Source organism: Artibeus jamaicensis, unplaced genomic scaffold (genome assembly GCF_021234435.1).
Source record: "Artibeus jamaicensis isolate MK-2021 breed Jamaican fruit bat unplaced genomic scaffold, CSHL_Jam_final contig_659, whole genome shotgun sequence".
Taxonomy (NCBI): Eukaryota; Metazoa; Chordata; class Mammalia; order Chiroptera; family Phyllostomidae; genus Artibeus; species Artibeus jamaicensis.
This window is the reverse complement of record NW_026521916.1, coordinates 340667-364641: the sequence shown is the minus strand read 5'-3', so window position 1 is coordinate 364641 and position 23975 is coordinate 340667. Positions and strand designations below refer to the sequence as shown.

The window sequence follows — 23975 nt, the reverse complement described above, 5'->3', positions numbered from 1 at the left end:
AGGTTCTACAAATTCCTCAAAATCAGCATGTCCCCAGCTGATCTCACTACCTTTCCCTGAAAGCTTGTTCTTTCCATATTTAATATTTTAGATAATGACCTACCATCAAGTCATTCAAGTCAACAATCTATAAATGGCCCCAGATCCCCCTCTCTCTCCCTCATTTTACCAACCACATACACTAATCTGTTTTTAATTGGGTATTCCAAATCATCACCTCTCTATCAAGATGTCTATTCCATATGAGTTCTCTCTCAGTAAATCATTTTGCCTTTTACTTCACAAAAGAAATTAACACTATGTAGTGGGTACAAGTTCACTTATCTTCCATGCATCCTCTATTGGGCTAGAAGTTGTTAATAAACATGACAATGCATGGTCTCTATAACTTCAAGTCTATTGAGCCTTGGGTATTTATTTGGATATTAGGGAAGAGTTTTTTTGTTTTTGTCTTTTTTACCAAACCAGTGTACAGTATATTACTAATTAGATAAGACAGGGTATAACCTGTTTGGCCAATCACATGATCAAAAATGTGTAAAAAGACGGAGGCATGGGTGGAAATACTGTACTTCCTCACTCAACCAAATTTAAGGACAACAAATATTTAGAAACAAAACACAACCAGAACAGACAGAAAACTGAACTGTACCAAAGTCTGACAACAACCAACCATTCATCCAGACCAGTAAGAGGGGCAGAGTCAGTGGCTGGCAGAGAGGGTTCCTGGCAGGAAGAGGCCGTGGTTGGCAGAACCACGTGTGGGGAGAAAAGAGAGCAAATCCAGTGAGGCACACAAGGTGGCTGGCTGACCTCGGACACACATTTGTGCGCAAAGAAACCAGGCAGGTTTAAAAATGGTCAGTAAGACAGAACTTGCAACCCAGGGCCCCAGTGATTGGAAATAAAGCCTAAAAGCACCAATTGGAAAAACTTTTGGGGATTGAGATGCTGGGAGAGCCTCCCAGCCTCACAGAAAAGTTCACTGGGGACACCCACAGTGTCCTAGAATGAATGCAAGCCCACCCACTCAGGAACCAGCACCAGAAGGGCCCAATTTGCTTGTGGGAAGCAAAAGAGGGGACCAAAATCTGAGAGAGAACAGAACAAGTGCAATTGCTCCCTCTCTGACCCCACCCCCAGTCACAACCCAGCGACTGGGCTGACCCGTCCTGGTGAACACATAAGCCTCTTCCCCTCACACGTAACAGGCACAAGCAGACCAAAACATTATGGCTCAAGAAGAAGAACAGCTCAATGACCCAGAGCCAGTACTTCTAAGTGACAAAGAGATAGCCAATCTATCAGATGCACAGTTCAAAACACTGGTGACAGGATGCTCACTGAACTGGTTGATTTTAGTTGCAAATTAGATGAACAAATGGAGGCTATAATAAGTGAAATGAAGCAAAATGCACAAGAAACCAATAGTGATGGAAACAAAACTGGGACTCAAATCAATGGAGTGGACCAGAAGGAAGTAAGAAACAACCAAACGGAAAAGAATGAAGATACAAAAATTCAAAACAATAAGGGGAGGCTTAGGAACCTCCAGGACATCTTTAAACATTCCAACATCTGAATTATAGGGGTACCAGAAGGGGAAGAGGAACAGCAACGAGTGGAAAACTTACTTGAACACATAATAAAGGAGAACGTCCCAAATCTGGCAAAGGAAATAGACTGCCAGGAAGTTCAGGAAGCTCAGAGAGTCCCAAAGAAGGTGGACCCAAGGAGGAACACACCAAAACACATCATAATTACATTAGCCAAGATTAAAATGAAGGAGAGAATCCTGGAAGCAGCAAGAGATAAGAGGACAGTCACCCACAAAGGAGTTCCCATCAGACTGTCAGCTGATTTCTCAAAAGAGACTTTGCAGGCAAGAAGGGGCTGGAAAGAAGTATTCCAAGTAATGAAATCCAAAGACCTACAACCAAGATTGCTCTATCCAGCAAAGCTTTCATTTAGGATGGAAGGGCAAATAAAACACTTCTCAGGCTCTGGCTGGTGTAGCTCAGTGGATTGAGCGCAGGCCTGCGAATCAAAGGATCGCGGTTCGATTCCCAGTCAGGGCACATGCCTGGGTTGCAGGCTGGTTCCCTGAAGGCTAGTTCCCAGCAGGGGATGCACAAAAGGCAGCCATACATTGATGTTTTTCTCCCTCTCTCCTGCCCTTCCCCTCTAAAGATAAATAAATAAAATCTAAAAAAAAAAAACACTTCTCAGATAAGGTTAAGTTCAAAGAGTTCATCATCACCAAGCCCTTATTATATGAAATGTTAAAGGGACTTATCTAAGAAAAAGAAGATAAAAAGTATGAACAGTGAAAGGACTGCAAACTCACAGTTACTAACAACCACACCTAAAACAAAAGCAAACTAAGCAGACAGCTAGATCAGGAGCGAAGCCACAGAAATGGAGATCACATGGAGGGTTAGCAACAGGGAAGTGGGAGGAGGATAGCAGGGAGAAGGTACAGAGAATAAGTAGCATAGATGGTAGGTAGAAAATAGACAGAGAGAGGGCAAGAATAGTATGGGAAATGTAGAAGCTAAAGAACATCCCCCCCTTTAGTTCATGGACATGAACTAAAGGGGGAGAATGTGGGGGAAGGGGTGTGCAGGGTGGAAGGGAATGAAGCGGGGTAAATAGGACAAGTGTATTGGCATAATTTATAAAATGCATTTTAAAAAAAAGAAGTACAAATAGGCAGTTACAGAATAGCCATGGAGATGTAGCTTACAGTATAGGAAATGGAGTAGCCAAAGAACTTACACAAATGCCCATGGACATTTATGAAGCTGTGGGGATTTCCTGAGCAAGTAGGAGGTTCTGGGTGGAGGGTGGCAAAGGAGGAAAAATGAGATAACTGTAAATAGCATAATCAACATATAATTAAAAATAATATAAATAAATAAAAATTGTGGTAAAATAAAAAATGTGTAAAGATAAAGACAATAAAATTTAGCATAGGTACCTGAAAAAATTGTATGAAATCTTAACGTTAAATGCATACAGGTTGTGACTTAAATTCTTGCTTGTTAATTTGTACAAAAGCTTATAAGCATATCTTTTCTTAGAGTCTACTCATCCAAAAAACACATCATCCAATTTAAGTGCAGCTTGTTTTCTGTGAAGGCAAACAGAGACGCCACCACCACAATAATACCACTACTGTGACAGAAGTGGGGATAGAGTTCAGTGACCACAAAGAAGCAGAAGATCTTAAGAGAAGATTCCACAGAGAGGATGGCATTTGAGTTGGTTCTTGAAGAACATCTACTATTTACTTATGTATATCCTTTCATGTTCCAAAAGGAGTTAATATAGTTTCAAAAATAAATACAGGACTTTTACTTCCAGCAAGACAGAATAGACACACTTTTCCCTATTCCTTTTATCAAGTACAGCCAAAATCCTAGATATTATATGTGAAACATACATAAACTCTGAAAGGTAAGGTTAAGAAGGTAGCCAGACAAGGGACCTCGGGACCTGATAAATGACAAGGAGTGAGTTTCCTGGGTTTTCTTTTGCCAAATATATCCCAGGCTGGGCACCGGAAAGCTGGCAACACAAAAACACCAAAAGGAGTAGGAAAAAAAATGCAAGAAAAACCTCTTTTTTTTTCTGGCCAAAGAACCAAGAAAGGGGTAGTATGACAAGATAGAAAACTTGCCAATAATAATCACTCTATTCCAGCCAAATGCCACAGAAAAACTGCAACTCTACTCTCACTTCCACCAGCAAAGAATAAATGAGGAGCTGAGACCCTTTTAAGGTTTGTGGTAATGAAACATCTGCTGGGGTGGTGTCTGAGGAAGCTTATTGGAGAGTCAATACTTTCACCAGGCACAGAGGTAAAGAGGCCACCCTTCATGGTCTCATTAGGGGCCATATGTGGAGCATTAACAAGGTTTTTCTGTGCCTACCATTTAGGGAGGTATCAGTGGAGGCATAAAGTCACATTTCTGCTCTCCAGTAGCAAGGTGTCCCCCTCTTTCAGATTTCAAGAAAAGGCACAGTGGAAATTTAAACCCCTACCTGGTAGTAATGAGGAAGGATGACCCTCTTTGCCACCAGACCAATGCCAAGAGAGGCCTGCTGAAACAGAAGATCTAATTAAAACGAATATTCCTAAAATAATATGCAAAATGTCCAGGTTTCAGCTCAAAAGCAATCATCGTATCAAGAAACAGGGAAATCTCAACTTGAATAAGAAAAGAAAATCAACATAAGCCAACAAGAAAATGACACAGATGTTAGAATTATTTGACAAGGATTTTAAAATAGCTGTCATAAAAGTGCTTCAATAAGTAATTACGAACTGGCTAGGAAAAATATTAAAAGTAAAATTCTAAGCAAAGAAATAGAAGCTATAAAGAAAAAATGAACATTCTTCATTTTATTTTTATTATATTTTATTTATTTACTTACTTTTTAAATTATTTTCTTGTTGTTCACCTACAGTTGTCTGCATTTCCCCCCACCACCACTCCTGCCCACCCCAGCCACACCCACCTCACTCCTTTGCTTAGAGCCTCCCCCTTGGTTTTGTCCATGTGTGCTTTATAGTAGTTCCTGAAAATCCTTACCCCCATTGTCACTTTCTAACTCAACTCTGGCTATTTTTAGATTATTTCAATGTCTCTGGTTATATTTTGTTTGCTTTTTTTCTTTTGTTGATTATGTTCCAGTTAAAGGTGAGATCATATGGTATTTGACCCTCACTGCTTGGCTTATTTCACTTAGTGTAATGCTCTCCAGTTCCATCCATGCCATTGCAAAGGGTAGGTACTCTTTCTTTCTTTCTGCTGTGTAGTATTTCATTGTGTAAATGTATCATAGTATTTTGATCCATTCATTTACTGATGGGCACCTAGATTGCTTCCAGACCTTGGCTATTGTAAATTGTGCTGCTATGAACATTGTGGTGCATAGGTTCTTTTGGATTGGTGTTTTAGAGCTCTTAGGATATAATCCCAGCAATGGAATTGCTGGGTCAAAAGGCAGTTCCATTTTTAGTTTTCTAAGGCAATTCCATACTATTTTCCACAGTGGCTGCTCCAGTCTGCATCCCTCCTACTTTGTTCTTCTTTCTCAAAATTGCAGCAACTATTCAGGATGATTTATGGTTCCACATAAATTTCTGAAATGTTTGTTCCATATCTCTGAAATATGTCATTGTTATACTAATAGGGATTGCACTGAATCTATAAATTGCTTTGGGTAATATGGCCATTGTGATGACATTAATTCTTCCAACCTATGAGCATGGTACATGCTTCCATTTGTTTGTGTCTTCCTTCATTTCTTTCCTCAGTGTTGTGTAGTTTTCTGGGTACAGGTCTTTTACATCCTTGGTTAGGTTTATTCCTAAGTACTTTATTTTTCTTGTTGCTATGTCAAATAGGATTTTTTCCCCTGATTTCTGTTTCTGATATTTCATTGTTGGTGTACAAAAAGGTCTTTGATTTCTGAATATTGAGTTTATATCCTGCTGTTTTGCCAAATTCACCTACTAGGTCAAGCAGTTTTTTTGTTTTTTTGTTTTTTGTGGAGTCTACAGGATTTTTTGTGTATACTATCATGTCATCTGCAAACAATGACAGTTTTGCTTCCTCCTTTCCAATTTAGATGCCTTTTATTTCTTTTTCTTGTCTGATTGCTGTAGCTAGGACTTCCAATATGACATTGATTAAGAGTCATGAAAGCAGACATCCTTGTTCTTGATTTTACTGGGAAAGCTTTAAGTATTTTCCATTGAGTACGATGTTGGCTGTAGGTCTCTTACATATGGCCTTTATTATGTTGAGGAATGCTCCCTCTATTATGGTTGCAAAATAGAGAAAGAAAGAAAGGCTATGCAAAGTAAAATAAAGAGAAATATACAAGTAACCAACAGTGAAGGAAAGAAAACTGGGACTCAAGTCAACAACTTGGAGCAGAAGGAAGAAGTAAACATCCAACCAGAACAGAATGAAGAAACAAGAATGCAAAAAAAAAATAAATAAGAAGAGGCTTAGGTACCTCCAGGACAACTTTAAACACTCCAACATTTGAATCAAAGGGGTGACAGAAGGAGAAGAGGAAGACCAAGAAATTGAAAACTTCTTTGAAAACATAATGAAGGAGAACTTCCCCAATCTGGCAAAGGAAATAGACTTCCAGGAAGTTCAGGAAGCTCAGAGAGTCTCAAAGAGATTGGATCCAAGAAGAAACACAGCAAGGCACAATATAACTAAGTTAACCAAGATTAAAGATGAGAGAATCTTGGAAGTAGCAAGAGAAAAGGTGACAGTTACCTGCAAAGGAGTTCCCATAAGACTATCAGCTGATTTCTCAAAAGAAACCTTACAGGCATGAAGGGGCTGGAAAGAAGTATTCCAAGTCATGAAAAGCAAGTACCTATATCCAAGATTACTCTATTCAGCAAAGCTATCATTTAGAATGAAAGGGCAGATAAAGTGTTTCTCAGATAAGGTCAAGTTAAAGGAGTTCATCATCACCAAGCCCTTACTATATGAAATTTTAAAGGTACTTTTCTAAGAAAAAGAAGAAGATCAAAACTATGAACAGTAAAATGACAACAAACTCATAACTGTCAGCAATCAAACCTAAAAACAAAAACAAAAACAAACTAAGCGAACAATAGAACAGGAACAGGACAGGAACAGAAATGGAGGTCACATGGAGGGTTATCAGTGGAGCAGGAGAGAGAGAATGGGGGAATAACTAGAGGGAACAAGAAGCATAAATTGTAGGTACAAAATAGACAAGGGGAGGTTAAGAATAGTATAGGAAATAAAGAAGCCGAACAACTTATATATATGACCCATGGACATAAGCTAAGAGGGGCAGAAATACTGCTGTGGGGGGAAATACTGGTGGGCAAGGGTGCAGGGTGGAGGGGAATAATGTGGAGAAAAAATGGGATAAGTGTAATAGAATAATCAATAAAACATACTTAAAAACAAAGGAAGAAAATACTTAACAGAAGGAGAAAGGGATGCTGGGTGGCAAGTACTTTAGATGTCCACTAAAAAAAAATCCAGTTATTCTTCAGGGATTTTAGATATAAGAGAATGATAGGATTATAAAAGAAAAGAAAAACTATGAAAAAAACACAAAACAGTGCATAAAAGATGTAGGACAGTAAGTATCAGAAATGAGTTAGGAAACAGGAGGGCTGACCAATCATGGCTGTTAGCCAAATCTTCTTCATGGCCCAGTAGGTGAACTGATTCGGGTTATAGTGATGTATTTGAGATAAGAGTCAAAGACTTTCTTGAAACTTTGAATAACTTTTGTAAAAATTCAGATTTCCTTTTTGAATTCAGAAATCCTACCTACCAATTTGCAATCAGATGGTAAACATAACTGGTTTAATTCCTAGTTGAAGACAATGTGAAAACCATAGGAAACTATTCTTGCTTTATAGACCACTTTCCAGATAACACAAAACTGAATGAAAGAGCCAACTCAGAACTCAGGTAGATAAACAGGGAGAAAAATTACAGCAAAAGGAAGAAACTGAATGGGGAGAGTCTGGTGTAATGCAAGCTTTTGATATTGAAGGAATCATTTTGAAGGCCATCTTGTGTTAATTCAAGTTTAGTTCTTGTTTAGTTAGTTCAAGTTTAATTCTTGTGTATTACAGTAACTTGTATCAGAGAAAGAAAATCTTCCTGGACAGTAGATCTTATAGTCCTCTATGAGGAGTTGGGGAGGGCTGTATTCAGCCATCAGCAATCCTGTTACAGGACTTGGAAGAAGAGTTCCATGCTTTCTTGAACCTCCCAGGTGTGCAGGACTTTATTGATAACACCACCCCTATCAGAAATAATAACCAGCAAGATAAATGCCTTCCTCCTTTATTTTTTTGCTCTCAACCGTGTGTTTTCAAATACAAGCATAAATAACGATTGCCTGCATTTTTTGTTCACATATAGAGCACTGTGCTAGAACTTTTTATGACATTGAATCACTACTAAAATCCTATAAAGAGAGTAATGTGGCTAATATTCTTTTAAATTATATTTTATTGATTGTAATACTAAAGTTGTCCCAATTTTTTCCTCTTTGCCCTTTCCAATCAGTAACTCTCACTCCATCAGGTAATCCTGACACCATTGTTCATGTCCATGGGTCATGCATATAAATTCTTTGGCTACTCCATTTCCTACACTGTACTTGACATCCCCATGGCTATTCCATAACTACATATTTGTACTTCTTAATCACTTCACCTCTTTACCCATTACCCCATACCCACCACCCAACTGGCAACCATGAAAATGCTCTCCATATCCATGATTCTGTCTCTGTTCTTGTTCGCTTAGTTTGTTTTTCAGATTCAATTTTTTATAGGTATGTATTTATTGCCATTTGATTGTTTATAGTTTTGATCTTCCTCCTTTTCTTAAATAAGTCCCTCAAACACTTCATATAATAATGGTTTGGTGATGATGAACTCCTTTAGTTCTTCCTTGTCAGAGAAGTTCTTTATCTGCTTCTTTGATACTAAATAATAGCTTTGATGGATACAGCAATCTTGGCTTTATGTTCCTACTTTTCATGAGTTTCAATATTTCTTGCCAATGGCCTGTACCCTACAAATTTTCTTTAGAGAAATCAGCTGAGAGTTTTATGGGAAATCCCCTGTATATAACTAACTGCCTTTCTCTTGCTATTTTTAAGATTCTCTTTTTATCTTTAACCTTCGGCATTTTAATTATAATGTATCTTGGAGTGGCTTTCTTTGCATTCATCTTTGTTGGGACTCTCTGTGCTTCCTAAACTTGCATGTTTATTTCTTGCACCAAATTAGAAAAGTTTTCTTTTATTACTTTTTCAAATAGATTTCCAATTTCTTGCTCTTCCTCTTCTCCTTTTGGCACCCCTAGATGTGAATGTTGGAACACTTTAAGTTGTCCCAGAGGCTCTTTACACTATCCTCATTTTTTTTTTTTAATTTTCTCCTCTCGTTGTTCTGATGTAGGAAACCATTTTGTTTTGGTCTGGCAAATGCGACTCAGCTCTGTATGGGAAACCTACGGAAGCGAGGTGGTGGGCAGGAGCCTGACACTCAAACTGTGTTTTCCCATGGGAATCAGGACTAGAAAATGCATACAGACTGTTATGGCTTGCTCTTGCTAAAACTCCCTCACCCTGGTCTGAAACAGTAGATATTTATTGTCTATTTCCAAAGACTGTGTGAATTTCCCCAAGGACAGAGGTAATCAGCTCACCACCTTTCCCTTCTACATTTGTTATTTTTATTTCTTTAATTACACCTAAAATGTAGACAACAATTTTCTATGTAATAGATAAAAAATCCTTCTTTGATGACCTGAGAAAAACAGGCTTTTACTAAAGCCTGTCCAGGCAAGGGTTGGTGCACTCTCCCCTTGAGAGAAGCGGCCATAGGACTCTGAGAGAGTACCTATATCGTCCCTTTTTCTCCACAGGACTTCTGTAGTCTGTGGGCATTTGTTTTTGTCTTCAGTCACAACGTGCAGATTCTGCTGGCTGGAGTCTGCCACATTCTGATTGGTTGTTTTTTGCTTTCTTATGTTCCAAATCATTGATTTGATTCTTAGCTTCATCCACTCTACTGTTGTTTCCCTGTGAATTGTTTTCATTAGTGTAGTCTTCATTTCTGACTGGATCTTTTTTATGCTGTTGAGTCCTCACTAAGTTCCTTGAGCATCTGTTTTGAATTCTGCATCTGATAGACTGCTTATCTCCATTTCATTTAGTTCTTTTTCTGGAGTTTTGATCTGTTCTTTCATCTGAGCCATGTTTCTTTGTCTTCTTATTTTGTCAGCCTCTTTGTATTTGTTTCTCTGTATTAGGTAGAGTTGCTATGATTCCCTCTTTTAGTAGTGTGGCCTAATGTAGTAGGTGTAGGGTCCCGTGTCACAGCCTCCCCTATAACCCAAGCTGGGTACTCAAGGTAGGCCCTCTGTGTGGGCTGAATACACCCTCCTCTTGAAGTTTAGCCTTCATTGCTGTTAGTATGTCAGTGAGAGGGATTTACCCAGGCCAGTCAGCTGCGAGGACCAGATGTGAGCACTGGCCACCAACCTCTGTCCACCTTGGAGAATCAGCTGTGCAGGGGCAGGGCAGTGGACCTTCAGGTTGGTCTGTAGCTCTCCAGTGGGTGCACAGGCTCTAGGGTTTTTCCCTCACCTGTGTTTTGCCCAGGGTCACCCTGCATGGGCTATAAAGCAATATGGAAAATGGCTACTACTTATACTGGGTTTGGAGGCTCCCTGGTGAAGCCAAGCTATGAGCCTCCGCTGGCTGCTCCTAGTGCCGGACCTGGGGCAATTTAGCAAGAAGTATGGGGGTTGGGGGTTTACTGAGGCTAGCTGTTGCTCATTTGGGAGGATTTAAAAAGTTAAGAAGTATGGAAAACCATTGTTAATAGCTAAGGTGGGACCATAAATTGGGTGAGACAGAGCCTCAGGGGATCTCCAGAGTGAGGCCAACAGTGTGAGCCAAGTTGATAGTGCCTCAGATATGGCTCCTGCCTGCTGGTTCTCTGGCTCTGTGCGGGGAGATTTCAAAAAAGGGGCAATGGCCTTTGCTTGCCTTTTATCTGGGATAAAGCTGTCTCCCAGCTCTTGCCTTGATGCTAGACACTTCAGTTCCTCCCCAAAGGCTACTAGTGCCTTTTAAACTACTACCCGAGTGCTGGAGTTCAGAGGGAGTGAGTCTGAGTAAGTCTGTGTGGATCCTTTAAGACGAACTGCTTGGGACTCCCAAAATTTCTTCCACTGACTCAATCCCCACTGGTTTTTGCAGCTAGAAGTTATAGGGATTTATCTTCCTGGCACTGAAACCCTAGGCTGGGAGCTCTGGTGTGAGGCTGGGACTCCTCATTCTTGCAATATCCCTCCCAAATTTTTATCCACCACATGTGGATGTGGAACCAGCCCATTCTGCATCTTTGCCCCTCCTACCATTCTGAATGAATGTGGTTTCTTATATCTGTAGTTGTCTGACTTCCATTCAACTCGATTTCTGATGGTTCTGAGTGATGGTTATTCTGTAGTCTAGTTGTAATTTTGATGTGGCTGTACAAGGAGGTGAGCCATGTTTACCTACTATGGGTAATATTATTATTATTATCCCTTACAGAAAAGGACACTGGAGTTTTGAGCCAGTGTTCAAACATGGGTCCGACTGTAGAGGACACATTCTTAATTTTTTACCCAAGGACTTCTGCTGAAGAGGAATTCTAGCTGTTTTCCCCTAATGCAAGAGAATCTACTTTTTCACCTGTGTACAGCTGGAACTTTCTTGAGGCAAAAGGTAAATTAAGAATATCTTTGCAATCTATTATAATATTTTCATCCCAAATATAAGCTAAAGTTCCAATACCTTGCTGTTATCAAAAGAGATTAATAGTCTGAGTCATAGAATAATTTATCTAAAATTTGGCTTCAGCATCTATTGTTAAGTACTTTTAAAAGTGAGCCAAAAGTTTGGGAATGTCTTGAGTGAGGTCATTATTAGGCAACATGATTGCCACCCTGGGAGACCAAGACTTGGATTCAAACTTGGTAACTGTCTCTTGCCACAGACACACACACACACACACACACACACACACACACATACACGCGTGCATCAGATTAAGCGAGTTGCTCTCTGTTTTGTGCTTTTTATCTCCTAGCCATGTGGCTGCCAAGTTTCCACTCTGGGCTCCAGAATGAAAACAAAGAATTGCCCGCCACAGTGATGCCAGAGCTTTTATTTATTTTTTCCTTCCTTTTGGCATCACTGTTTTTAATGGAAACCTGATTCATTTGTCACCCCCCCCCAAAAAAAATACAAAGAGTGCTAACTACATCAGAAGAGTTGGACAAAACGTCTCTACTGAGATCCTGTTCCACCCATGATCACCATGTAGGCTGAAAAGAGGGCTTCAGAAAAAGCCCAAAACGCAGCTCCTCCCAAGGGTTGGAGGGAACTCCTCTGAGACCCCAGAGGTTATTTCTTAAACAGATGACATCCTGACACATGAAAGTGCCAAACTGTGTCAGTCCTGGTAGGCTCACTATTTCTAGAATGAAACGGATTTAATTATATCAAATATAATAATCTCAACATTCAAAATGTTTTGAATAACTAAATACCATCTTGTTTGTTCTCAGAAAAAGTTCCACCACTTACTAGCTGCTGGTTATACTGTAAAATGGGAAGGATTATAGTGATCTCTACCTTCTAGGATTGCTGTGAAGGTTGAATGAGACAAGTGGCATAGAGCAGAGACTAGAAAACAGTAGAGTGAAATAGGTTATAGTGGGGACTCTGGGCCCAATGAGTCAAAAGTCTGTTACGAACACTTACCAGAGTCAGTGATTTCACCTTTCAGAGCCTCCATTTCCTTATCTGAAATAGGGATAGAAATGATAATAGTGTTTCCTCATAGTGCTGTTTTGGGTGTTCAATGAGTGAGTATGTATAAATCATCTAGAACCCTTCTTAATGTATGATATGTCCTTTATAAGTGTGTTTTACCATTATTACAGGAAGTACCTAATAAACGGTTTGTACTGCTGCATTACTAGTGCACAACTATCCCTTTAATATAATTCCATATGCAGTTTTACTTTTTTAGTCCTACAGGCTAGTGTTTAGTGCCTGTACATTGCCTTTGGTAGACATGGTAATGTTTGTTGGTGTATAGAATAAGCATATGGTTACTGTGTCTGCACCCAGGAAGAGAAAGAAAAATATTTATTGAGCGTCTAGTATGTGCCAGGCACTTTACATGTACATACTCCCTTGATCTTCACAATGAACTTGAAGGCAAATGTAGGTGAGAATCAATGTGTTGAAGGGCATTAATTTACTCCAACTTACAAGCAAGGAAGAGCAAAACCAGAATCTGCAGACAAGTCCGACTCTTTTTTTTTTTTTTAAGGAAAAAAGGAAACCTTTTATGTTTGGCCTTTTTAACCATCTTATACAAACCAACTTCTTATAGTACCACTACGTACATACACAAAAAAATGTTACTGGCCTGTACAGAATAAGATTGTCTTTTGATTGCCATTTTTGATTTTTATAGGCTTTTTCTTCTTTGAGATTTTTTAAAAGTATGTTTTATTGATTATGCTATTACAGTTTTCCCAATTTTCCCTCTTTATCTCCCTCTTTCCTGTACCCTCAAACCCTCCAGCATTCTCCTCCCCGTTAGTTCATGTCCATGTGTGGAACTCAAGTTCTTTGAGTTCTCTGTTTCCTATACCATTTTGACCTCTCTCCATGTATTTTATGCCTACCAATTATGTTTCTTTTTTCCTATCTTTTTCCCCATTCCCCTCTCCCCCCTCCCCACTCACAACCCTTCATGTGATGTCCATTTCTCTGATTCTGTTCCTGTTCTAGTTGTTTGCTTAGTTTTTGTCTTTGTTGTTTTTCTTTTTTTAAGATTCATTTGTTAATAGCTGTGAGTTTGTTGCTTTTTTCTGTTCATATTTTTTACCTTCTCTTTCTTAGATAAGTCCCTTTAACATTTCATATAATAAGTGCTTGGTGATGGTGAACTCCTTAAACTTGACCTTATCTGAGAAGCACTTTATCTGCCCTTCCATTCTAAATGAAAGCGTTGCTGGATAGATCAATCTTGGATGTAGGTCTTTGGATTTCATGACTTGGAATATTTCTTTCCAGCCCTTTCTTGCCTGTAAGGTCTCTTTTGAGAAATCAGCTGACAGTCTGATGGGCACTCCTTTGTAGGTGACTGTTCCCTTATCTCTTGCTGCTTCTAGGATTCTCTCCTTCATTTTAATCTTGGCTAATGTAATTATGATGTATCTTGGTGTGCTCCTCCTTGGGTCCACCTTCTTTGGGACTCTCTGAGCTTCCTGAACTTCCTGGCAGTCTATTTCCTTTGCCAGATTGGGGAAGTTCTCCTTTATTATGTGTTCAAGTAAGTTTTCCACTTGTTGCTGTTCCTCTTCCCCTTCTGGTACCCCTATAATTCAGATGTTGGAATATTTAAAGATGTCCTGGAGGTTCCTAAGCCCCTCCTCATTTTTTTTGAATTCTTGTTTCTTCATTCTTTTCTGTTTGGTCATTTTTTTCTTCCTTCTGGTCCACTCCCTTGATTTGAGTCCCAGTTTCCTTCCCATCACTATTGGTTTCCTGTGCATTTTGCTTCATTTCACTTATTATAGCCTTAATTTTTACATCTAATTTGTGATAAAAATCAACCAGTTCAGTGAGCATCCTGTCACCAGTGTTTTGAACTGTGTATCTGATAGGTTGGCTATCTCTTGGTCACTCAGAAGTATTGGCTCTGGGGCTTTGAGCTCTTCTTCTTCCTGAGCCATAGTATTTTGGTCCGTTTGTACCTGCTACATATGAGGTGCTGAGCCTTAGGTGTTCACCGGGGCGGGGGGCAACCCACATTGCAGGGTTGTGATGTTGTTTGTGGGGGTGGGTTCAGAGAGGGGCAATGGTTATTTCTGCTCTCTCTTCGATTTCCGTCTCCTCCTTTGCTTCCCAAAAGCAAATTGGGCCCTTCTGGTGCTGGTTCCTAGATGTGTGGGCTTGTGCACCCTCCAGAACGTTGTGGGTCTCTCCAACAAACTCTCTGTGAGCCTGGGAGCCTCTTCCGGCACCTTGACCCCCGAAAGTTTTTACAATTGGTACTTTTAGGCTTTATTTCCTGGCGTTGGGGCTCTGGGTTGCACGGTCTGACTCACTGCTCCCTCCTTTGCCTGGTTTATCTGAGCGGCAATGTGTGACCAAGGTCAGCCAGCCACCTTGTGCCTTCACTGGGTCTGCCTGTTGCCACCCCACACCTGGGATCTGCCAACTGCCACCTGCTTGCCTGGGTCAGGTCTGGCTGCTTTTTCCTGCTGCGACCCCTCTCTACCAGCCGCCGATTCTGCCACTCTTACCAGTCTGGATGAATGGTTCATTGTTGTTGGACTTCGGTACAGTTCAATTTTCTCTTCGATCTGGTTTTGTTCTGGTTTGTTGTTCATAAACTTGGTTGTGTGAGGAGGTACAGAGTTTCTGCCTATGCCTCCATCTTGGCTGGAAGTTGTGTTGGCATATTTTAAAATATCTATCTATCTTTTTAGCATAAGTTTGTCCCATGAAATATTTAAGACATATTACAAACTATTTTGAAATCTTAAATTCACACTTATAGGGCATTTTACCTGGCAACTTTAGTTCTTTGACCTGAAAGCTTCCCACTCTATGTTACAGACAGACAGAAGCGATAAAGATACCATTGCTGAGTATCCTGACATCAGAGAAATAGTTCCAATGACTCATAACCCTCAAGCTTAAAATGAACTTTGAATTATAAACATCTGGATTGGGGTTAGCAACAGCATTATCCACAGAGAACCAAAAAGGACTAATCGGCTAAAGGAGTAGTTTCCAGGTCTGAAAGTAGCAGTGATGGCTTGAGGAGGAAAAATGGGCAGGATGGGTTCTCATGCTGTGCTTCTCAACCTGTGTATTAGTTTTCTATTATTGCTGTAACAAATTACCAGAAATTTAGTGGTTTAACACAACATACAGTTTCTGTATGTCACTTGTTGAGGTGGGCTTAATCAGGTATTTTATTTAGGGTCTGATGAGTCTGACATCAAGGGGTCAGTCTGGGTGCTTCCCTGGAGGCTGTGGCAGAGAATTTCCTGCCAGGCTCATTGAGATTGTGGGCAGAATTTCATTCCTTCTCATGTACTTACAGGATGATATTCTGTGTATTTGCTGGCTGTCAGTCAGGAGTCATTCCTAGCTTTTGGAGACTACCCACTTCATTGGCTCCTTGCCATCTCCATTGTCAAAGATAGCAGCATGGTATCCAATCCTTTTCAAGCTTCCCCTTCTTCTGTACATCTCTGGCTTTCTGCTTTTCTCTCATGGTCAAAGCTTCTGGGAATATGTTGGGCTCACCCAGATAACCCAGGGCAATTTCATTTTAAGGAGAACTGATTAATAACATTAATTATACCTGCAAAGTCCCATTTGCTATATAATGTAGTATGTCCACAGTTATTGTTACAGAACAGACCCTGGGAGGGTGAACAATATATTATTACCTAAAGGAAACCCTCTTTTTCTCTGGGGGTTCCCCCCATACTAGGTTTGCTTTGCCCACTGCCAGAGGAAAGACGTCTCTCAATGCCAGAGATTGGTGAAAAGGAAAGGAATTATTTATTTAAAAGTTATACAGACTTATAGTAATGACTTAATGTCTTCATTAAAACACTAAAGTTCTTTAGAATACCCACAAATGCATACAGTCCTTCCTTCTCCCTTTTGCCCAGTCTGGGGATACCATATCTCAGGAAAAGAAGTAGAAGTCCATGTTTCAGGCAGCCCCTTGGTTCTGGCACCATCAGCTGTGTTACTGCCATGATCTCCAGTTAATTCAAAGGCCTGTGGCACCTTCTTGTGGCCCCCCAGCAAGAGTCCTTTCACCCCTTTTCTTCCAGGCAAAGTCTCTCCTCCTGTCTAAGCCATGTGGCAAAAGGGAGAACCCCAAAGATGTGTGGTCCCAACCTCTGCCCAAGCTGTGTGATGATTCCTGACTCCTTCAAAGCCGTGTGATCCTGACTACTGGTATGGCTGCCAAGTCTGGGTTTAAATCCCCAAGCCAATCTTCTTCTGCAGTCCCATTTCTGACTCCTCCCACAATCAGTTACACCTGCCAGTATTCCTATATTCTTCTGGCTTTAATGGCCTGTCATAGTGAGTCTGGGCAGGCATGGCTCCATGGCATGGAGCCAATCATCTCCAAGCTCTCATGCAGGTGCTGTAATCAGGGGGATTTGCTTCCCAGTTGCATCCTGGGTTGAGGTCACTCCCATACCCCTGGCTCAAAGCATCGCCACAGCTACTTAACATATTTATGCAACCAGTTGAAGGTGCATAAATGCATAGATGTGTTAAATGACCATGCCAGAGGTTAAACTGCAAAGCTGTTGCTATACAAAACATCTCTGAATGGCCCTGCTCCATGTGTCCCCCAGCTCAGACTCATGGGGGTGAGGACATCCTATATATATTTTTCTAGTATTTTCTGGACACCTTGGGTCCTGGACCCCATTACAAATCCCTATTTGGGCCTCCCATCTTGGCTGCACCCTGTGACAATATTACTTGCTGTAGAACTCCTTTTTTTCTGTCTACAGATAGAGCATCATAAACAAGGTGGCCTATAAACTGCTGGTGAGGTGGAGATACCACACAGGTGAAAAGTTCTAAATTATAGATAAGGGGTTCCAAGGAATTGTGAAAGAAGTGAGTTCAGAGAGAAAAGAGCAGAGGGCTGAGGGCAGAGCATTCATGAGATCTTGCTGTGAAGGTTAAAAATTGGCTGCATATCAGCCACAACCTCTTCTTAGAGTGATTACTGCTTCCTTACTGGCTGGAAACTTTGTCTTCTAAAACAAAGCTTATCAGAAATTGTTTGAAATTACATCAGTAGATATAAAACATTCCATAGTTGCCTGGAGGATCTAAGTCATAAGAAGCAGACTTGATTGATTTTTTTAAGCCAAGCACAGGGCTTTGGGACAGGTTACTAAAGACAGCATTCCACATCTACCTTAACTTTGTATTTCTCAAAGAAACAGGAATGAGGCGCCATTTGTAGCCCAGACTTGATGTCACAGGTCTGCTTTATTTGGAGTCTATTGCTAAAAAACAAAATTGAACTGAGTAAATTTGAGGTTCTAATTTGTTTTATTGAGAGATTTGTGTATCATGGAACATCCCATTGAGGAACTAGAAGGGGGGACTGAGGAGTTGTACAAAATGGAAGGATTTTTTAGGAAAAATAGAGGGGCAAGGGAACTATTATCAAAGAAAAGAAAGGATTATTCTTAAACCAATGCATCTTTTCTTTGGGGGAAGAGAAAGGGGAGGGTTTTTATTGTGTAGATTGTCTGCCTCTTCTTCCTATGAGGGTTGGAGAAGGCTTATGTGACATTACCTTACTGATCCTTGACCAGAAAATTTCATACTGTTTGATTAAGATTATGTTTCTGGAAGAGGTTGAAACTACAGTTAAATTTGGTATCAAACCTAGGTTTGATATCCAGAGTTTTTAGCACCAATAATGCCATTTTGGGCCTCTGTTATTGAGCAAGGGGTCATTCACCTACTTGCATAGAAGTTGATACTGTGTAGCACAGGCTTTTAAGAAAATTTAAAAAAAAAAAAGCTTCATTGTGAGATTAACCAGCAGGGAGACAAAAGGAAGAGCTCAACTCTATCTCCTCATCAAGAGTTCAGAGCAAGATGTAAGGGGATGAAGAGAACAGGCTATTTTGCAGAAATGCTGGCAAGGCAAATTTCAATTGAATAACTTTAAAAGTTAGCCACATATGGGAAGACATGGTAAGGGGCTTCAGCATTGGAACTTCCCCCTTTATTTCTGAAATGGGTCCTTTAGCTCTGTGTGTGTGGGGGGCGGAGTGGAGGGGGCAGGTGGAGTCCAAACTTTCGTTCCCAGTGTTACTGGAGGTCAAAATTCTCTCCCCTACTTATGTTTGGCTGCATGACTTGCAGTTTTTGTTCTAAAACAACTCAGTACCTTGTTAGGAATAGAATAGGGCCATTTTGAGCTGGTTCTGCAGTTACACCTGCGGCTTTGTTTTGTTTTTTCTTTAACACTATCAAAACCTGGCTTCATTTAAGTTTTACCTGAACTCCTCCACACTTCCCCCAAAGCCCTGTAACAACTCCATCTTTTCCTTTGTGAACCCTGAGAGCTAAAAAGGGATCCTCGTGGATAACTTGCCAAAAATAAATAAATTAATTAAAAAGCAGGGCCTAGCAGCCATTTTTTGCACAGGGACCCCTTCACACAAATTACACTCCGCAGAGAAGACGCTTCACTAGGCTGCCTGCCTCTGCACTGAACTGCCTGCCTGCACTATTTCTGCCATTGAAGCCAGCCCAAATAAAGGAGTTCCTGGAGTACTATTTCAACCAATAGGATTGAGCTTTCCCCCATCTAATTGGAGTTGCATAGTTCTGACCAATCAGAGCAGCTCTATTCTGACCTATCAGGGACCATGGTTGGAGACTTCTGTCCATATAAGCAAGGTTCCCTGTGGCTGTGGAAGCGTACCATGTGGGGAAATAGGGTCCAGGAATGGATACCAAAGACTGGAGTAAAAGATAGAATGGGGTAGAGTAGAGCAGGGTGGAGTAGACCATCTGGGAGGAAAGCATCCTAGTTGGAGGAGGCCTGACACTGGGTCATTTGGCCTAACACTGGGGTCAAAATAAGTTTACAATTTTATATGAAAGTTTATTCTTTATTATTATGTATTAATTACTATATTATTTCCCACATGAACTGTAGACCTATTTTTCCCCACCCTGATTGAACTGTTCCACACCACTGCTGTTTTTACAGCCATATTATATTACTGTCAAGCTGTAAGCACTAACTAAAGTTTCCTTTACCTCACCCCAAACTGGGGTCTCCTGTTGGCATTGGATTGGCACCAAGGACCATGGACCAAGAGTTGACACTTTTGTTTGGGGAGATGCCCCACAGATCCTCTGGTGGGATCTTCCCCTCATTGCAGTACATCAATCAACCTGTTGAACAATGGATTTATTTTTGGAGGTATGAAGATTGGGCAAGGGCAGAGGACACTGAAGGTTTTCATAGTCCAGTCCTTTACTTTACAAACCAAAACTGGGAACCAGAGGAAGGGTTCCTAATTATCTTTGCAGTTCTCCTATGACAGCACTTTGAATACACTTTCATGAGAAGAGCTATTATGATATTCTACAATAGACAGCAAAAAACAATTATAGAATGGTTCTCCTATTTAACCCACAAATTTGTCCAAGACCTTTGAAACCCAGGAGAAAGGCATTCCTCCGGTTTTGAGACTGATGAATTCCATTTGTTTGTTCCTGGAGAAGAGGGACCCCCCCCCCCCCCCCCCGACTAAGGGCCTTCTCCCACCTCACCCTATTTTTCCACATTTCTTCAGCAACCTTCATTTCTTAGAAGAAATTTCCCTTTTTCCTGTCTCCCCAACCCACTCTCTCAGAAACAGCAACCGCTTAAACCAGAGAACATGTCCCTTCTTTGATTCAAATCTACCCTTTTCTGGCAAAAAACTCTAAAAAGGCGACTAGGAATCAATTTTATCTCCAGACTAAATAACAAACATACCTTATCGGAATACGGTATTATATTTAAACAAACGACAACATAGTTCTTAAAAATCCACTGCTCTCTAAAGGAAGCTAAATGGTTTTTTGCTTTAATTGTGCGGAATTCTGCGGCCAGACAAAAGTCAAAGCAGCAGCCCCGCCGCCAAACTTTGGGGAGTATTCAGTAAAACTTGAATCTACGATCTCCGAACTGACGCCGGACTGGGGCGCAGTAGCTTTGCAAGGGGCCAATCGGTGCTGGCACTAGCACCGATTGGTCGCCGAGGGAGCGCTGGCACGGGCGCCTGCGCAGTGCTCCCACGCACCGCCCATCCCCTTGCCTGGTCGCTGGTTTGTGGCTTTAGGAGTGGCTGGGAGGTCGCAGGCAATCGGCTGGGAAGTGAACAGGCTGTCCGGTGGGGAGACAGTGGGCATCGTCTGCTTTCTCCGAGGAGGAAGGAGTGGGCCACTTTCCCGGTCTCCAGAGTCTCCCCAGACCTCTAAGTCTCCGCAGGCCAGCTAGAGAGAAACCGAGCAACCTCGGCCGCTCCCCTACGTGCTGCCGCCGCCATGGCTGCCATGATGGAGCGGAAGTGAGCCTCAACGCGACAGCTGCCGGCACTTTGAGTCCCAGTCTCCCTGCCACCCCCGCCAGAGAAAGCGCGGCTCTGCGGACTGCTGATTCTCTTGCCCTCGTGACCCTAGACTTTCACCTCGGGTTTGCTTCTACCAAAACTGAGTGGCGAAGAGTGGCTCCCGGCCTCCAGTCCCGGCAGTGAAGAAGATGGCGGATCCAGCGGAGTGCAACATTAAAGTGATGTGTCGCTTCAGACCTCTTAATGAGTCTGAAGTGAACCGCGGCGATAAGTACATCGCCAAGTTTCAGGGAGAAGACACGGTTGTGATCGCGGTGAGTTACCCCCAGTCCCGCTGCTTTCAGGCCTAGCTGGCCTGGAGTCCAGAGAAGTGGCGAGGTGCAGAATGTAGAGGGAGCAGTGGTGTCCCCGACATTCTCTGGTGGAGATTGCGGAGTCAGATAACCCAGGATAGGAGACTGCGCTCCTGGGTAGGGTGCTCCTGGATCGCCACCACCGGGACTCCAGTGCTGGAAGGCGGGAGGCTCCAGGTCTCAGTCTGTGAGACACTCCTCAACCTGGGGCGCCGGAGGAACTCTCCGCAGAGCGAGTTTAGTGTACGTTTGCCTGTTTATATGCAGTTACTGTTGCTGATGGCCGTTTGGGTTTTGGACTACTCCCAATTTACTATTCGTTAAAAAAATCTAAGATTAAAATTCAGCTAAGAACGTGGAGTTGTGAGACCAATCTTACTGTATTTTTTTAAAGATTTTATTTGTTTCTTTTTAGAGAGCCGGGAAAGGGAAGGAGAAAGAGGGATAGAAACGTCAATGTGTGGTTGCCTTTAGCGCGACCCCTAATGGGAGCCTGGGCCGCAACACAGGCCTGGGCCGTGACTGGAAATGAACCAGCAACCCTTTGATTCACAGTCCCGCGCGCAATCCACCGAGCTACTTCAGCTAGGGAAGTCCTACTGTATCTTAAATAGTAAAGACTTAGTATTATGGAAACGTAACTACATGAGGAACCGTATCTTCCACGCGGGAGGAGGAAAAACTACCAAAAAATTACAGATGTACCTGTAGTTCAAATGTTTATCCATCCACTCACCTTTTGTTAATTGAAAAAGACTAAGAACTATTAAAAAGAAGTATTAAGTTCTCTTTTAAAATCGGTGGGATCAGTTTTGTTTGAAATTATAGCTGTTCTGTCCACTTCAGATTGGGTCAAACAAGTGCCCAGAAACAACCATAATCTTACTGTTACTATGTTTTAGCAGGTAACAGTCTAGGTAAGAGTGTTAATTTTTTTGTGTGCATATCAGAGTATTACAAAAGGAAGATTTTTAAAAAGAAAAAAATTCACCCGTAAATTCGATTTCATGTTAGTATTAGATTCCTACTTCTGTAATTAATGTTGTGGGTATCTAGCTGTAATAAAGTTGATTTTTATTATTCCAAGGATGGTGAGATACTGTTTCTTTGTAGTATAAAATATAACCAGAGTTGGCAGAGTCATTGTCAGGGAGACCAGAATGTAATGGGTTTTTTGTTGTGTCTTGGATTTTTTTGAGGTTTGATCTCCGGTATTAGGTTTCAGATAGCACTCCGAGTTCAAGGAGATTAAAATGAATAGTAAGATACTGCATACAGAACAGTGTAACTAAAAATTAAATGAAATCTTTCTTGGTAACACCATGTGACAGAACTTTTTTCTACATTGTTATCATGGAACAAATTAATGTTAATTTTTTCCAGTGGCAGTCCATATTTAGCATCTTGTTTGGACAGTTTAATTTGGAAATAAGACAAAGGGCTCATAGGAATGGGACAGTAATAGTTAAAAGCAGTGACATGTAAGACAGGATTAAAGTTCACTAGGGTTCATATATGAAAATTTCCACAGTTTCGGTCTAGAGAATGAATGTGGTTCATTGCTTGTTAGGCTTTTGGCAAACAAGTCATTAGATTACAACTGTCAGCTACTTCTGTGTGAAGAGATAGTCAAGCTTTATTAACAAGTCCACAAGAAAAACTTATGCTATTAATGACATAGTGTGGTCAAGAAGTGAAGCACAGAAGTAGTCATCCTTTTTTTTTTTTTTTTAAAGAAGGGTATATTTTACATGGAATTGGGCGCCTTACAAGGCAAACATGAGGCTCCTGTTTCTCATAGAGTTTTTGTGATTACTGAGCCTCAACAGTATTCAACACATCAAAACTGTTTTCCTTTTCAACTTGTATTAAAAACGTCTTCTCCAGACTTTTTTGTGTGTTTACACAAATCTGTAAATATTACCAAGATTTATTTTGGGGGGATGTTAGAATTTAGGATTCACATAATGGTTATAACAAGTAATTACCACAAAAAGCACACATTTATACTGGGTTTTTTTCTTTTGGATAAAGTTAATTATAAGTTTCTTACATATTAGTAATGTAAATAAGCTTAAATGATAGTAGAAAGAATGGATAGATGATTGAGCTGTGTGAATCAGTGATACTAATTCTGTTGGGCTTTAGGTAAACTGGAAAGCATTTTAGTCTGGTTTTTTAGAAATGTGTAAGCAGAAATAAATTACAACTGAGTGACAAAGCCTTTAGAAATGTAAGGTAATAGGTTTAGTTTATTATTTTCAGGAACTAGTCTTTTGCATATAGTAATGTCATTACTTAGTCTGAGGTCTCTTTGTTGTTCAGCTTTTTTTAATGAATATTTTTATTTTTTAAAGGTTGTTTGGGAATTTCTAAGGACTGCTGGGGGGAGTACATTGGAAAGTCTCTAGACAAAACCTCTCGGTTTGTTTTGTTTGTTTTATTGAATCTTGAACCTGACTCAAAATAAAGAGTTTAAGAAGGAATTGCTGTAATGAATTTAAACATGATTTTAAAAGTTTACTTGTAGTTTTCTAGTTATATCAAAAGAGAATATGTACATTAGTTTATGTGACCAAATTGGAATTTTAATCAGTGCTAATGTAGAAAATAATTCAAGGAGTCTTATTTTCACCTAAATTTGATTTTCAGTATTTTCAGATTTTTTCCTTGTAGTCATGTAATCAGCTATTTTTGATATGTGACCACATGACAGATCTTGTAATCTTACTGTATTTTTCTGTTTGGCCATTTTTCATAGATTTTTTTTTTTTTTTGTAATTTAAGAGCTTGGTGAAATGCTGTAAATATCACGTATTGAATGAAATAAGCTTATTTTATGAAA

At 40.6% G+C, this 23975-nt stretch overlaps 1 protein-coding gene across 2 annotated transcripts in view; it reads left to right on the top strand.

Annotated features, from left to right (window-relative positions):
- Positions 1 to 20516: 20516 nt before the first annotated feature.
- The window catches only part of KIF5B (kinesin family member 5B), a 51783-nt gene continuing 48324 nt past the window's right edge, over positions 20517 to 23975 (top strand). Inside the window, exon 1 of one of the 2 annotated variants that reach the window (XM_037165773.2) lies at positions 20517 to 21091. In XM_037165773.2, coding sequence (XP_037021668.1) covers positions 20966 to 21091 — 126 coding nt within the window. In that variant the 5' untranslated portion in view covers positions 20517 to 20965. The remainder of the gene's footprint in view (positions 21092 to 23975) is intronic. The other variant, XM_037165772.2, reaches the window with a different exon arrangement.